Here is an 18,077-nt window from a genome sequence, read left to right on the forward strand (position 1 = left end):
TAAATAAAAAACATGCTATTTAGAAATTAAATCCTATGATTTAAATCCTATGTAAAAAATAAAATCCTAAAGAAAAGCTTACATCTTTTTTTGGATTAAATAAGTAAGATTTGCTTTGTTCCTCTTGCACTCTGGTCCTAATTACTGTTCTTTGGAGACAGTGTGACAATTTGCACAATGGATGTCAGTTTTATAGAATGATAATGTAGAGCACATACATTTCATTTCTTCTTTGTGACAATAATGAAAGCTTCCTTAAATACATAAAACCCTGAGGAATGGCAGGGGATACAAAATAGCAAGGAGATATAACATCCACCCAGGGCTCACGGGTGCTTTGAGAAGTCCTAAAAAAAAAAAGCTTTGGTGGGAAGATTAACATGCAGCATGGAAGACAGGTGCTAGGTTGTGGACTATGTCACTGGATTTTGAAGACCAAGCCCCTCACCTCCTCCATGGGCCACATCCTTATCGAGGGTTTCAGGGAAACTCACTTTCCCCAAGTGCTGCTTTTGCCAAGGGTTGTCTATTCCACCTTCACCTTTCACCAAGGTCATGACAAGGTCTTTCTAAACCAACAAGATGGAATTTTATAAGCCTCCAGAGAAGTAGACTAAATAACCACCCATGGAAGCCATTTCCTAATTTCAGTAAAGAAAAACATATGTCTATCCTATCATAAATAAATTGGTCTTATTGCAGCTTAATCACATTCCTCTTGTTCTGTTCTCGGGAGATGTGAGGACCAGTTGTTTATCATAACCAGTGTAGTTTACGTATTTGACAAAAATCAAAGTGATGGGCACCATGTGGAGCTTTAAAAGGCTCACATACTTGGGGGGAGGGGGGGAATGGGCATTTATTGAAACCTTAAAATCTGTACCCCCATAATATGCCAAAATAAAAAAAAAATATCAAATAAAGTAGATTTTGAGACAATGAAAAAAAAAAAAAAAAAAAAGGCTCACATACTCAGACAACACTGGAAGTGATGGAAGGACTAGCCACATTTTTAAGTCATTTTAGTTAATAGTTAGATGTGAGTGCTTTTTGTGCCTACCATCTTATGAACCAACAAGAGACAGATATATCTGTTTTTAAATAAACATCTGTTTAAAAGCTATTTTTCTTAACCTAATTCAAGAAAGTCTAATAAAAAAATAAGTTTTAAAATACAGATAACTCATGCACCAAGTGTAATGTTTCAATTTTTAAATAGGATAAAGAGACAACACACCCTTTCCAAAGGTTGTCAATGCCACTATTCAAAAGTGGGGGGAGGGGAGAGCAAACTTATGAAAGTGGGACTCCTAAAAATTCTGAGATGAGAGGAACACAGTTTTGAAAACTGGAGAGTAAGACAATTTTCTTTTTTCTAGAGGACTTCAAAATTTTAAATGACTATACAAATACAAAAGAGTTCTTTTCATATCTAAAAGAAAAAAATTGTTGTCTCTAACTCACATGTATATTTTTTAAAAAAAAGGTAATTTCATTTCCAGAAACAAAACATAGCTGGGACAAATAAAACTGCTGGGTTGTAAACATTCAATATCATGTTTTGTTTTTTTGTCTTGTGTTTTTTACATCAGGCATTTCCAAGAAGGAAGTACTGCATCTGAATGTAAAGCTCTGAATCATCTTTGTTTTTAGAGTTAATGAAAATTTAATGTACTTTCAATTGTGAAGATTTTAGCACTTTTAAATGTGCAATAATTATTTTAATATGCAACTTTTTAAAGATTAATTCTTTTAATCAATGAGAATATTCTACATTTGATTAAACCTATCTCCATCATATAGTCTGCACTAATAAATGACACAACTTAAAATTCTGAACTAAACAATGCAGATAGATGATCCAGGAGTGGGATGGCAGATGTGTGGGAAAGTGGGGCTCTTGGGAAGAGACACAAATTAATTACCCTCCATCAAAGTATAATTATGGAGGCAAAATAATGAAACAACATAATTACCGGGGGTGATAAAGCCAGGAAAAACTGATGTAGCGAGAGTGATAAATGTAGGCATGAATTCTTCAAAATGAATAGTGTCTTCATAATTTAAAGTTCTAAATACTGAAATGTATCTACTGTCTCCTTAGAAACAACCAAAATGGAAAAATAGTTATTGTCTTAAAAATATTTTTTTTAAAACTAAAAATACAAAGAAAACAACAAACCTTGGTGCATGTCTTTGCACTTAAAATATATTTATCTTTGTGTCCCATTTAAAAATAAAAGTATAACAGAAATAAATTCTTTATCAAGATATTCTATTTAAACACCTGTCAACCAACTTCAAAGATCCACAAATGTTTCCAGTGTTGGCACTTCTGTTCTGAGGCTACATGATATTTATTTTCCTTGTTGTAAGCTTGAATACATCATAGGGGCTAAGTTAGGGGTAAGTTAACTAATTAGCTAACTAGATTCAGAACAAAAAATTCAGTGCAAAGCTAATCCATCATTTTGCCAAGCTCCAGAGAGCCTCTACTATAAATTAATGATTAGATAGCAATGGTCTGTCCTCTTCTTTAAATTCTTTGATTTCTATCTGTTACAATGTTTGTACTTGTTCTTTTTGAAATCATTTCCAAAGTTACAATGTTATAAGTGAATTCTGAGAATTTGCAAGGAACATTCTTATCTAACTGGGCTCAACAGATTTTTTAATATTGGAAATATATTTCCCAGACAATCTAGTGAGGGTGTCAATCTTAAGAATAATTGCTATACATCAAGAAAAAGACTATTTAAACATGTCTCTTCCAGGGAGTTGTCATTTAAGAAAGGAGATACTGTCTACATCCTCAGGAAAATTGATCAAAATTGGTACGAGGGCGAGCACCACGGAAGAGTGGGCATTTTTCCAATCTCGTATGTAGAGGTGAGTCCTTCCCCCTTCCCTCTTGCATGGTGGTTGTTTCAGAAGTCTCCACAGGTTCAAGTATCTGTTTTCCTTCCTAGAAACTCACACCGCCTGAAAAAGCCCAGCCTGCAAGACCACCTCCCCCAGCCCAGCCTGGAGAAATCGGAGAAGCTATAGCCAAATATAACTTCAACGCAGACACAAACGTGGAGCTGTCGCTGAGAAAGGTAACCAGGCTGTTTTCTTCATGGGTGCATTTGAAAAGACTGTATATTTTCTAAACTAAAATAGGTTATCTTCCTCCTTAGACATTTTTGTGTTTTCTGCATTTTCTACAACGCTTTCATTCCTTAAGGCTGCCCAGAGTCTCTGTTCCCTGCTGCCCCTGTGTCCTTTCAGATGAGGCTCCCAGGGGGGTGCCCAGCTTCTCAGAGACACTCCTTCCATGGCCCAGCCCCTGGATGCAGGGCTGCAGGTCCCCTCCACTGGGTGCCTCAGGCTGAACACTGAGGAGTCATACATGTGGGAACATCAAAATGAAAACACACTTTGATGCACTTCAAAATATTGTTTACCTGCCACCTTATTCTTCAGTCTTTTAACAATGAGATGTTCCAATACTTAACATTTCTGTATCATGGAAGCAAGGAATGGTCCCGTAGCAATGAAGCTGCTCCCTGCCTGGGGGCCTTTCTGTGAGCATCTGTGCACAGCGTTTCCCCGACCGCCCTTCCTTGGACCTCCTGACGGACCCCAATTTTCTCTAGCAACCTATCCAATTCTAGCATCTCTTCTCAACAATATCAAAAATGACTCTTGTAACTTGCTGCTTTGCATAGCTAAGGATAATAAATGAACTATTTTTATTGCTTGCTAAACAATGACATATATTTGTTTCAGAGAATGGCTTGTCTACACGTAACACCGACTAGCTAGTAATATTTAAGGTGGTTCTACGACCTCCCTGCCTACGGGTGAAATCCTTCCCTGGGTGCAAGGAAAGGAAGTACTGCAGTTCTGGTCCTGGCAGAACCTTACCGCAGTCTCTCCTTTGAGTCCCAATTCTGCATCATTGACTGAGTTTCTTCCTCTCAGCAGGCTCCACCACCCGGCATGGAGGAGCACACTCAGCATTGCATGCACTCTGTCACCTTCTGTTCTGTGCTTTAAAGAAAAGCTTCTCCAGTGCATTTCATGGCTCAAGCCACAGCCTGTTCTTGGTGAATTAGAAAATCAGTGCAATTTTACGATTTGTGAAGATTCACTTTTCTTTAGTATGTTCTGTTCAGAGGTAGTGAAACATGCTAAATAAACCTTCTAGCCCATCTAGTGTTTAGACAAGAAAGAGAACTTTCACTTTTAGTAGCACCTGAAGAAAGGCTCCTTATTGGACTAAAGTGATTGCCTGTGTAAGTGCCTTCATCCACTATTGAGTGCAGTTGCCCACATTTCTGTGTCAGCTGCTAAGTGCAGCTGCAGCTTCTGCTGTTTAGCAATAACTTGCCTACTTATTTCTAGGCCATGTGTGGTTTTGAGTTAAAATTTAAACTGAATTCTGTGGCATTGGCTTGGTCACCATAGGTAGCAGGAATAGTGATTGTAGAAAGTTCTATTATTTAAAAAGCCAGGAATTCTATTTGAATGTTTAGTGAGGGGTAAGGCATGGCCCCCACCTAATCAAAATGGGTGCTGGTGTCACCCTGTCCCCATGCACATCAGGTGGATGGCAGCCCAGGACACGGCTATGGATATTCTAGGATGCTGTCTTTGTGCCCGTCCCTTTAGTTCACTCTTTGTCACTACTTAGCACATGAAGATGAAAGAAGAAAGACAGTGTGCCATTCAACATTATCCCTTCTAGAGGTGGATTCTGCATCCCATTTCAGACACATCCTCACAGAGAGTCGTGGTACATTTTCAGTAGCTCTTCCTACAGAGACCCAAAGCATTGAGTCTGCTGAACTCATAGGAACTGCTGAACTCATAGGATGATACCTGTCATTGAGATGTCACCTGCTATATACTAAGCTGTTTTCTGAAATAACTTACACATATCATTTCACAAAGAACCAGTATGAACATGTATAAGCCCATTCCCATTAACCAAGCATCCTTGGGGAAGATTCTGATGTTATGAATGGATAATTTAATTGCACATATGTTGATACTCTACATTTTTCTAGCAAACACTAGGACTTTACTTGCATTCCCCTGATTAAACAAAACCTGGAGATATAAAATATTCCCAGATGGAAAACTATTGTTTATTAGAAAATAATGACAAGTTATATTGTTTCATGTTATTGTATCTCTATGTATAATGCCTTTTCCTAATATTCATTACAGGGAGACAGAGTTATTCTTCTTAAAAGAGTTGATCAAAATTGGTATGAAGGTAAAATCCCAGGAACCAACAGACAAGGCATCTTCCCAGTTTCCTACGTGGAGGTGGTCAAGAAGAACACAAAAGGTGCTGAGGACTACCCTGACCCTCCCATACCACACAGCTATTCTAGTGACAGAATTCACAGCCTAAGTTCAAACAAGGTAAGAAGATATTCTAACATATTAATGTAATATGGGGAGCTGAGTGTAAGATCATCGGTATGTGATTTTAGAATATTAGAGAGATTAGATTAGAATATTACATCTATTGCAAAGAAAGGTATTTACATATTATCTTTCCACATGTGTGAGTACTGTGTCAGTAAATATAACTTAAATTTTCTCAAACAGGTGCTGGCATAAAAATTTAATGCTTGATTTTGCCAATTTCATGTTCAAGTTAAAATATTGGTGGAGAAAGAGAAAACATTAGTATCATAAAAATGTATATGATATATACCTTATATCTAAATGTTTTCTAAAGCTTGATTTTATATATGTAAATTTTATTCATATAATATTATTATATATAAATAAATAGAATTATATATACATATGTGCATATAAAACTATAATTTATATGTACAAACATATATAAATACATACGATGTAAAATACTGTATATATTCCAAAATAATACCTCTCAAGAACACATGGTTATTAGATTGACAAAATTCAATAAAAGTCTCAGAGGTTTTTTAATATGGAAAGAGCAAAAGTGAAATTTTTTAAGTAAGGTCTATAAGTCGGTTGTTTATTAGTCTGAATGAAAATGTTATAGGTTATTGGAAGTCTTCAAATTTATTTCATTAGTTTTAGGACAGCTCTATTGTTTCATTTGAACTAGTAGCTGAAGATGATTACTTTTCTCAATATGTAATTTGAGAGTGACTTTGCTTCCTGAATTGGTCAATTAGGAAAGGCTACTCTACTTTCTATACTCACAGTGTGAATTTTTTCTCATTTTTCTGTTGAATTATATTCTTTTTTATGGGTGGTATTTAAGGGTTTTATTATCATTATCATTATTATTATTAACTTCAAAGTATGCAACTTGTAAGTTGCCAAGGAATTACTTCCAAAATATTGTAAGTACTTCCCAACATTTAAAAAACATATTCAGTTGTGCAAATTATTAATTGTTTTAATTGAGATCAAGGCTGAGACATGGAAAAATAAACCATCTAGGGCTAGTAACATAAAATCAATATTTCAGACATCACTAAAGTATGAAGTCAGGCCATGTTACATCCAGTGCAAGACAAGACCGTCTCAAGATAGTGTCCCCAGGGATCTAAACTACTCCTTGAAAATGAGTCTTAAAAGGATTTTACATAAGTTAATGACTTAAGAATCTACTATCTTAAGAGGGGCATTTCTTTTAAAAGGGATAAGGCGAGGCATTTTATTTATTTTCATCCTCTTTTAAAGACCAGGTTTCAGTTGTGAGTTAATTACCCTCCATCCTGTATCATTGGATAAATGGAACAGTGTGTTACTATCCAATTTTGCTTGATTGATTATAAAGTTTTCCAGAATCTTCTTAAGTATATTTACTTCACCACCAGAGCTTAGTTAGCATTTAGAGATCAACATCCTCCGGTCAGTAGTTTATACTTATAAAAAGAAAAGAATCTTCATCCATATATTTGTCTTACCCACCATTCAATTATCTTAAAAGAACTACCAGAGAAATTTCAAAGCAACTGTACCTTCAAATAAAATGTTATAAGGAAGAAAAGCATGTATGTGCCAAGTATTATTTAAATACATTTAAGAAACTCTTCCGTATGCCCTAATTATCAATGGCAATGTACTATTTTAGAACACAATGTTTTCATCTTCGGTATGTATACAGTTTAAATGTAATTAAATGTATCTTCAGTTTTTTCTTATAATACCAGATTTTAAATAGAGGAATGTACACATTTCACCAATAACTAATTAGTGTTTTGTTCTCACTACTGGGAAAGAAATATATTGAAAAACTTATGGTCATAATTTGAAAGAAATACTTAAGTGGTTTTATCCCAATTCATAATCCATGCTATGATGGCATTGGCTTAATGAAGGAAACTCCTCAGTAGTGTTGCATAAAATCATTTTCAGAAAGGTAACTATTATGTAGTTCTAAATGATGATACAGAAAATACACTAAATATTACATATCCTGTTTTCTGATTTTACAAATAGAGGAAAGAACTCATTAATGACTTGGGAATCACTCTTTGACACATTCAAATTACATTTCTTGACAGATTATTTTTATTTTAGGGGAGACTGAAATGTAAGTTGATGTTGTTTCTGATATTTCTGCATTTAGTGCAATAGAATCTAATTCTAATGCTTTTGGAAGACAAGATGATTGTATGATTTTTGTATTATAGGTATATTTTATGATATATGGATACCAGGATACTTAATTTGACTTTCAGTATAAGTCAAAATAAGTATGAGTCATGGTAAAGCTAAGCACTTTCAATCTGCTGACAGGTGTATTGGTGACTATGGTGGTAATGGCACTAGTGTTGTAGCAGCAGATAGCAACAGTGATGGTGTAGTAATAATGATAATAGAATTTAAAGCTCTTTCTTTCTAATCCACATAGTATTCCTCCCCATGAGAGAAAGTGAAAGTGTAAAGTAATGATCTTGAATTATTAGATAGTTCACAGACATTCAAAATAAAATCTATTGAAAACTTTTGTGCTGTATAGCAAGAGGCATAAAATAGAACTCTAGACAATAAAGGAACTTCTGTAGACTCTCAAATGAGACTTAGGTAGTTTATATCTTATTAAAAACTCAACATCTACAGAACTTAATGGGAGTGGCTATCCACCCAGCCCAAACCACATGTTCAGTCTGGCTTTGTATCAAGAGCTAAGCAGCCTTGAGTCCTGATCTTGTATTACGATGTTCGCATGAGTTTTGTGACACATTTGTGCCACTCCATGTGAGATGACTTAAAAAAAAGGCTAAATAAATTAAACGAATGCCCTATTCTTATTATAGGACAAAGAAGTCAAAAGTTAAGTGGGGAATGCATCATGTCCTTATACATGCAAAGGCCCCAGAACCAAGAGTGCTGGCTCCATGAGTAAAGCATTGTCCTAAACAGTCAGCTAGAAAGTGCATCTCCAAAATCTTTTTGAAGATTTTTTTTCTTTCCAAACCAAAGTCATCTACCTAGAAAGAACTAAAGTGAAAGGTTGTCCACCAACCTTTCTCAAAGCCTTTATACCTATAACATGTAGCATTTTTTCCAGTCCAGCAAAGATAGATAAATATATTAGAATGTTAGTAGGTGACACTTCTAGAACTACTTGTAATGAATTGCATAAAAATTCAGATTTACTGTTTTATTTAATATGCCAAAAATGTATGGATAATATTAAATACAGAAGTATACTTTTACTTGAGGAGATTAAGCATCACAAATTATAAGCTTTCAAGAGAGAATGGGAGTCTTAGCAGACATTTACTCTTCCATTAGCATCACATGTGCCTTTTCTTTGTAAACATTTACTTTAGATTTTTTTTAAACCTTGAAACAGTAGTTATGTAAGTTCAGTTTCCATTCTGATCATGGCATTCTGTTCTTGAAAAATATTTTTCGTAACGTATTCACCTAGAAGTGTGTTAATGTATAATAGCCTAAAATATGTTATGCCCTATATTCTAGTCACCTTGCAAACATAAGCGAGAAAATTGTGAAAGCTGAAATGATTGGGCACTATTGCAGGAAGAAAGAATGCTAAACACATTGAAAATAAAAAAGACTTAACTGTTGGTTTTCATTCTACATTAACATTTATTCAGAGTCATTTATATTACTAAATCAATATCTGGAAGCCTACGGTATCTTTTTTTTTTTTTTTTTTTGAGACAGAGTCTCACTTTGTTGCCTAGGCTAGAGTGAGTGCCATGGCGTCAGCCTAGCTCACAGCAACCTCAAACTCCTGGCTCAAGCAATCCTCCTGCCTCAGCCTCCCAAGTAGCTGGGACTACAGGCATGCGCCACCATGCCCAGCTAATTTTTTCTATATATATTAGTTGGCCAATTAATTTCTGTTCTATTTATAGTAGAGACGGGGGTCTCGCTCTTGCTCAGGCTGGTTTCGAACTCCTGACCTCGAGCAATCCGCCCGCCTCGGCCTCCCAGAGAGCTAGGATTACAGGCGTGAGCCACCTCGCCCGGCCGACGGTATCTTTTAAACATAGTTTCAAAGGTAAACTATTAAATCAAGTCTCTTAAGGTGTCCATCCTCATAATCTCTATGGCAGCTTTGTCGTGCTTGACATTGAAGACCCCTTCCAAACTAGTATTATAGTTTTATTTTTGAAATAACTGTTCTACTTAACATAAAGGATTTCGTGTGATTAAATTCCAGCAAAATATCTTCGAATCTAGAGGTCTTGAAAATATCTTCAAATCTGTGTCTGATAACATAAAATTACTTTTATTACGTTCACTACCACATCTTTCCTGCATTTCTCCAACTCTGTGTTTTGCTGCGTTATTATTATTTTTCTTGGTTTTTTTTTTTTTAACTTCATAATCATCGCTCACTTCTAAGTTGGCTTCCAGTGAACCAGCCCCTCCTCCCACGCACCAAGTGTCACCTGGCTCGGGAACAGGCGCTCTCGAGGGACTTGCCCAGGGCTGGCTGTCCCTGACAGCCGCGCACCCACCAGCAAACCCTTTGGCCCCAACACCAACTTCTCTTTTCCTGGACAACTTCCTGGATGAACTGGAGAAGCTTAGTGCTTTAACCTTATTGGCTGACGAAGCCAAACCAAATATCCTAGAGGAGACTGTCCTCGAAATTAAGGAGGAGCCCTCTGTCCTCCTCCCGCTGCCACCAGCATCTGCACCTGCCGGCACTGCAAAGCCCCTTCAGGACCCCAGAAAGACAGCTCAAAACAGATGTGCAGATTTGAAAAAAATGCAAAGGAGCTTTGCAGACCCCAAAAAGATGCCTGAAGTGTTAGGTGATAAGTTTGTGGCCTCCACATGCACCGGTGTGGGTTCTCTGCCCGTACCCCTCCCTGCCATTGGAGAGGAAGAGGAGGAAATCAGTGAGGGGGTTATGTTGGCCCTCTCGAGAGGGCAGCTAGAGTCTCAAGAACCAGATACCTTGTGGGGTGGCCACGATGGCACAGAGGCGACACCAAGCCTGCACATCGAAGAGGAAGAAGAGGAGGAGAAACCCGACCGCTTAAAATATCCAGTAGTCACCCTCACACATCCTAGAGTCCCTAAGGAGAACAGCAATGCAGCAAAAACCAGTAATGAGGTATTTTAACTTTGCCTAATTACTGAAGAACTAACCAGTCTTACAATGATTAGCTAGTACAATTAATCATATTAATAAGCATCTACTTTGACGCTGCTTTAACAGGTTTTCTTACCAAAACAAACAAGCATTGTATAAACCAGGGATGGAAGGGTATATGAAAACACATTATATTTCATTATTTCTTTATGAAATATCTATTATTTCTAAATATCCATTATTTCTTTATGAAATATCTAAATTCATATTTTAAGTCTTTATAATTTATATAGTCTTTCTAATTTTAAAATGTTAATAATGATAGCTATAGCCGAGCTCTTCCTGAGTGTCCACACCATTCTAAGAACTCTACATCTTTAATTTTCCAAACCCAGTGAAGTGTGTGATATTAATATCTCCACTGTAGAAATGATGAAGTTCACGCACAGAGATTAGTCCAATTCCAGGATGAGAACACTGTACACCGTACCTTTGATGCAATGGCACTTTGCAAAATAATAGTACTAATGAAGGGAGAAAACAAAAAAAAAAAAGAAAAATAGCCCTGCAGTCCCCTTGTGACGTTTCTGAAGAGGTCATTCTCTTCCAGTTGGTAACTGCTTAAGAACAGGGTCTTGCATCTTCATCTCACAAAGAACCTCGAACAATGGTTATAATCCACAAAAGGAGAAAATATGCTGAAACTTTTTCTTGTGAACTTCTCTCTTTAAAAAAAAAAACTCTCAAATATGTGTCCTGAAAATTAAAAAGCAAGTGTATTTACTGGCAAATATTGAAATTATGAAATGATTGAATGGTTCACATTATGCCACTTGACAAGTCAGTTCTTCATTCTATGCCACTTGACAAGTCCCACAGTTCTTCTATTTTAAAATAACCCAGCCAAGCCTGCATTTGTGTAAAACAAACACATTATTTAATAACAGAGATCATTCACTGCAGTAAGGCAAACAGGTCTCTAAGTCAGCTATTTCAATAACTAATTTTCCTTCAATCTAATCCCATTCAAAGACATTTCAGCTCTATGCCTGTCGTCCTTCAGTCCTACTAAAGTTCTCTTAAGTCACATCAAATACCAGACAGTATATGGCCATATCTTATCTGCTATTGGAAAGAAAATACAACATACTCACACACAAGAAAGTGAGCTTATTCACTGTCGTGTTAAACATCTTACTTTGAAAGAACACAAAACAATCAAGCCTGTAGTTAGGGCAATATTCAGTATTTAGTTATATTTCACCACCTTCCCCCCAAAGCCTTATTTTCTTCTTATGTGTTTCGTTAGAAAATTTTGCTTCCAACAAATGTTTGACACTTTCCATAAAACTTGATAGATATTAAGCCCAATTTCCCCCTCCTGCACTTTGCATCTCTTCAATAGGCACAAAGAAACAGGTAGGGTCTAAAGGTGCCTAGAACCCAGTTGTTAAGCATTCTGTGATAAGGGTGTGTTCTTAGGTGTGTTCTTAGCCATCTCTATTGCATTCCAGCTTCTCTTCTATGCTAACTTCCCTCTACAAATCTTTCTCTGCTATGCCTGTGAGTCCCCTATGAACCTACCAACTGGTGCCTGCTGTGTGCAAACTGTACGAGCAGCCAGAGGAGCTGTGTGCAGACTTAACCCTTCCCGTCCGCTATGAGTCGGAGTTTGGCATGCTGCGTGTGCATGGAAAAATCAAAACGGGAAAACTCTTCCTGAAGGCTGTGCAATGAAGATGAGAACTAATGAACCTCTTATGCCTTTTCCAGGCTGACTTAAAAAGCGAGATATTTGTCCTGGGTAAGCCTCCTCGTAGCCCAGTGATGCCTAGGAGGTCCTGCGGCTCGCCTGTCAGAGGGCTCAGCGGTTCCCACAGGGTAGGGTCGGCACTCCCCGGCCTTGTGGCGCGCATCCTGGCCAACCCCTCCCACCCCCCGTTTGGTGGCCTGCCTCTTTCTTAGTTGTCTTTGCTGTGAACTGGTCATAAGTAGGGCTGGAGGTACCCTTGAGGCGAAGTGACCATCATTTCATGATGAGCCATGAAATCAGAACTCGAAACCCCTATCCTAAGTCTTTGGGGAAATGTGCTTCCCTTTTATGTGTGCGTGAGGTGTCCAAAATCCAAGAAGACATGATCAGATTCTCCACTATACAAATAAGGGGGTAGTGTGTGTTGTTTTCTACATCTGTCTCCTGTTTCTATGCTAACTCACTGCTTTCTGGTCACTGTTTTTAGTGCAGAGAGCAAGACCATTGCCAATCATATATAGTACTGAACTCACACACTTCCAGTAATGTTGGATTCTGTGTCACTCAGTTTATTTGGATTTTTTTTTTTTTTTTTTGAGACAGGTTCTTGCTCTGTCACCCAGGCTGGAGTGCAGTGGCATGATCGTAGCTCACTGGAGCTCAAACTCCTGGGCTCGAGCGATCCTCCTGCCTCAGCCTGCCTAGCAGCTAGAACTACAGGTGTCATGCACCACAATACCTGGCTATTTTTTTTTTTAGAGACAAGGTCTTGCTATCTTGCTATGTTGCCCAGGCTAGTTTCAAACTCCTGGCCTCAAGCAATCCTCCCATCTTGGCCTCCCAAAGTGCTGAGGTTACAGGAATGAGCCACAGTGCTGGGCCTATTTTTAATCCATAATCCTTGTTTAAAAGTCTTTTGCTGCTCTGGTGATACGCTCTGGTTCACTCAATTCCCCTTTTGTCCCCACACTGCTTTCTGGACTCTACATACTCCCAATTTTTGGACGGCTTTCATTAAACTTAAAGGTCAAATTATTTTCCCTTGAACCACCCAACTCCAAATATCCACAGCACTTTAAAATCAGTGGACTCTAAATGGTACCGTTGATTCTGATGAATACTGCCAAGAAGTTTGGAAGTTTTCATCTGTGCATGTAAGTCAGGATTCCTGTCACCATTTCTGTTTTCATGGACCCTGGTTTAACCTCAGCTGATCTATCACACACCTGTGGTTCTTCATTGCAAGTTCTCAAGGGCTTGATTTAAAGGACATTTTCCTTTTCCATTTTTTAAAATGTAGTACTGCTCTGTGTTTAGGCCGTTTGTGTGTTTTTCGCTTTGCACAGTAAGACCTCATTTTGTTGCTGAGGCAGAGATTCCTGTCACCATAGAAAGAGAGGAACGTCAGTTTACAGAGAGTCTTAGACTCCACCGAACTGCCTTCCAGAGTCAAAACAGAAAGAAAGCTTTTTCTGCAATTAATAGGGCCCATCCATGAATTTTGCTTAAGTCACTAAGATGGTATGCTTCGGGTCACTGTAAGTTTTTTCTTGGCCAGATTTTACATTATGTATTTGTATCTTAAACTACATGTGTTTGTGGTGTGAACCATAAATATTCCATTTTCTTTAAATTTATGCAAAGTTGTGTTATACCTTCATGATTTAAGAAGAAAAAATAATCCTATAACATAAGCATGTTATTGTTATTAGGAGAATTTCATCTAATTCTGGGTGAAAAGTACTAAAACTAGCATTTTATGAAAAAAATGATTTAAGAACTTTAGAACTGCTTATAATGCTTTCAAAGATTTTTCCTAATTACTGTTTAAAGTAACAGCCAATCCTCATGTGAGAATTACCTAATACTAGATATAGCTAATCCTCCAGAGATACCTCTGCAGACACATAGACAGATGGCTTTCAGACAGACCGTATCTCACTATCTGAGATGGGAAAGCATATATTTCACTTACGTCAGAGATTCTAGATTATTTCAAACCGGCTTCCTTAATAACAGTGGCTTGTGATTGGTTCTGACTTTTGAAATTAGCATGTGTTTAAAACCTCTTTTAGGTCAATTTTCAACAACATTAAAAAATAGCCACACTAAAACAGAAAGAAATGATTGCCACATTTCCAAGAAAAAGTTAGATATTTAGGATAGCATGATAACAGCAGGATATTTCATTGGGTTTTCTCATTTTTATTGTACTCTTAAGACTCATCAAGAAAATATAAGCATATTGTAATTCTCGTTCGGCATTTCCAGCACAGTGATTGTAATGTGTTACCTTGAAAACCATATTCCTAAGATCACAGTTCATGTAAGCCTCTCTGAATGTCACAAATGTATTTTGCTCTATATTTATCTTAAAACTGCTAAGACGTTATGAGTAATAGAAATGCCTGAGCAGATAGTTAAAATAGAAAGGAACGCAGACCAACAAATACTGGTGGCTTACAGGTGATTCCATCTCAAGGATTTAAAACGTGGGAAGGGAATAATGTGGTCAGAAAAACAGGTGAATATCTATTCCTCATCACTCTGTGGTCTTTAAAACGTTCTTCCAAAATTAATCAGGCTGAAGGAACTTGGAGCTCACCGCAAACAAAAACAACTCTTAGCTTGTTGCTGCCACAGCTCACCAGTAGGTGGCAACAGAGTGCAGATACGCTACAAGTCTGCTTCAGGTGCGCGCGCATTGAGTGACAAGGCCAGCAGGCATGGCAAAAGCTCGTCTTCTGAGACATGTTGCTTGAATACCCATACAGAACATACACACTACCTGAGGGACAAAAGGAGATGCTGATTTGATCCAGTTAGGCCATATAATCACCATAGTAATCTCTCACACAATAAAAAGTGTGAGTCAAAATTATTACTCTGTTTCTTTTTTTTCGTATTCATCATATTAAGAAATTATCCAATATCTTTGATTTTTGGCTTACTAATTTACAAAATGAAGTCGAATTATTCCATTATGGTTTTTACATGACTGATACGCGTGAGAATTAACTGACCAGCGTCAGTTGTCACAGCTCTCTGACAACTGCATGTGTAAGGCTGGTGATGGGGACCTTTTGCATGTCCGAGGAAATATCTTGGACATGTGATTCCTTCATGGGAACGCTGGGAGGGTCAGGTTGTCATCTTGTCCAACCCATTGATTTTGGAGACAGGGAAGCTGAGGTGCAGCCCCAAGATTATATTGTAATCAATGCCAAAAACAGAAAGACACAAATATGCCCTCATAAATAATTATTAATGCTATTTATTCCTCTATTGTTCAAATACTTTTAAAAATAAATTAATTCAAATACAGCAATTGGTCAACTTTTCTTAAAACTTGATCCTAGTTATCCACATTGACAACGAGGTAACTGCTATTGAAGACAAGGTTAGAAAAGTTCTAAGACTCACCATTATGAGAGATACACAACTTCTCTGCTAATAAAAGCTGTGATCAATTCTGGCCTGAGGATGTGAACAGTATAGAAAATGGATGATTGAGGGGAAAAAGAGGAGCAGAGTTTAAAGGATATTGAGAGAAGGAAAAAGACATATTGGGAACAACAAGTAAAAGCAAGGACATTGCTAGCTGCCACACCCAGGAACACAAGACCTGTACAATTCAGGGAGCCACAGGCTTGTAGCAATAGCCCAATTTGCATAATTTTCAAGAGGACAGTTCATTTGCATAATTTATGAGGTAGGATGAATTAAAGGAATTAAACCCGTAAAATTATAATGCTGATAACTGAAAGAATATATATATATAGACTTTGAATGTAGATTGTTTTATATTAATGAACAATTTGATTTTTAAAGTAGTATTCACATTTTAACATAAGGGAGCAATGAAATGAGACCAACCAGTTTAACCAAGCACTAGCTGCCATGGTACAGAAGTTAAAACTTTTACTTAAATTAAAAATATTAGAATGGTTTAAATGTGTGGAAATAGGCACACCATTTTTAGAGCATAATAAAATATATTTTATGAAAAATTTTCTCTTACAACAAGAACAAACCATATTTTCTTATTTATAACTGTTATACATTGCAAATGGTGCTGTGATTGTTTTTGTGAGAGAACAGTAGCTATCTTGGTATACAATATGAAATATGGCATATTAAACATTTTTTAAGTTTACTTTTGTGTACACAGTATTTTTTAATGGCTAACATGAGCAATTTCAAAATCATGTGGCTTTAATGCATATTCTTGGGCCAGAAATTCTACTCCTGGGAATGTATTTTAAGGAATAGTTTAAAAGAAGAAAATAGCTCTTTGTATAAAAGTGTTATATTGTTCTTTATGACAGTAAAAAAAAAAAAAAAAACAAGACAAGTCTTAACTTCAAAAAAGAGAGAGAACTTGTTAATAAAACTATGATATATGGACACATATGTGAGGGAACATTATTTTTCAGAAATTTAAAATGAAAAAGAAGACTGAGAAAAGACTGGAAAATTATTACAAAATAGTATAAATGGCAATTAATAGACATAAATCTTACTTCTGCAAAAAGTTTTATACACGTATAAACTTTTGTTGGATTGGAGGAGAACTGAAGAAACGTAATAGGATATAGGCTTATGAATAATTTATACTTTTATATATTTAAATTGATTTAATAATATCTTGAATTAAATGACCTTTAAAATGACTGGGAAATTATTTAGTCTTAATCATTCTTAAAATAATATACATTTTATATTTAAATATATATTTAATATGTATATTTTATAATTTGAATAGTAGATATGTTGTTAGTAGTTTTATATTGATTTATGGAAGTAAACTATTTTAAGTCACACATGTCCAGTAATTCTTACCCACTTTTTAGTTCTAAGTATTCTATGCACAGACTATTGAATGAAATTTCTAAGAATATTGTTAGTAAACACCTCCGATTAATAGATTCAAAGCTTAAAGTTTTAGTAATGTGAGTGCCTAGTCTTATACTAGATAGACAGCGTGGATAGGAAGGGGGTGGGTAAAGAATTCAGGAAGGAAGCAGATCATAGACTCATAGACTTAAAAGAAACCCAGAGTCCCCATCCAAGCTGGCACCAGTGTGGTTTCTATGGACAATTTGCAGGAAAAAAAATTTCCAGCCTGTCAATAATCCACATGTAACTATGCAAATCCAAGAACCAGTTCTGATGTCTAAAGACATGGATCTAATAATTAATTCAGTCATCTCCAAAAAGTCACTCATATAATTGCCATACAAATTCTGATTTTGTTATTTAACCATGTGGCTATCACTTAGAAGACAGAATGCTTTTAAAATGTATTGTGAATGAATTATATGCATTTTCCCCTAAAAGATACCATGTAGGAAGTCAATATAAATTACACTGAGTATATGTATTCAACAAACATGCTAACTTTCATTCATTGAAATTTTAATGTGGATATGTGGGATGCTAAGGCTTGTCATTTCCAATATTATAAGTATCTATTACAGATACTGGTCTTGATGCTTAGTTTAAAAAGAAAGGAAACTCTTTTGAGAGTTCAGTGCACTGGGAATTTCTACCAATATTTCTCTTCTAAGGTAAAATGTTACATGTTACCTGCATATTGTTTGTTGCATTCTGAAAGTTCTCTGTTTTCTCTTTTTAAAAATGCATGTGTTTTCCCCACATTGAGAACAGAGAATGTTAATTCAAATGTAGCATGGGATGTCTGCCTATTGATATTTCCACGTGTACTGTATGTGAAAATGTCGTCTGTGAAGGAAAAGTTTAAAGAATGAATGTGGATACTTTGCTGTT

General features: G+C 36.4%; 1 protein-coding gene across 25 annotated transcripts in view; it reads left to right on the plus strand.

Moving 5' to 3' along the window:
• SORBS2 (sorbin and SH3 domain containing 2) overlaps positions 1-18,077 on the plus strand; it is a 202,388-nt gene that overhangs the window by 176,021 nt on the left and 8,290 nt on the right. For all 25 annotated transcript variants that reach the window (XM_012784888.3, XM_076010666.1, XM_076010661.1 and 22 more), the window contains 3 exons: positions 2,775-2,889; positions 2,970-3,098; positions 5,218-5,418. In XM_012784888.3, coding sequence (XP_012640342.2) covers positions 2,775-2,889; positions 2,970-3,098; positions 5,218-5,418 — 445 coding nt within the window. The remainder of the gene's footprint in view (positions 1-2,774; positions 2,890-2,969; positions 3,099-5,217; positions 5,419-18,077) is intronic.

The sequence above is a fragment of the Microcebus murinus genome, chromosome 15 (genome assembly GCF_040939455.1).
Source record: "Microcebus murinus isolate Inina chromosome 15, M.murinus_Inina_mat1.0, whole genome shotgun sequence".
NCBI classification, from domain to species: domain Eukaryota; kingdom Metazoa; phylum Chordata; class Mammalia; order Primates; family Cheirogaleidae; genus Microcebus; species Microcebus murinus.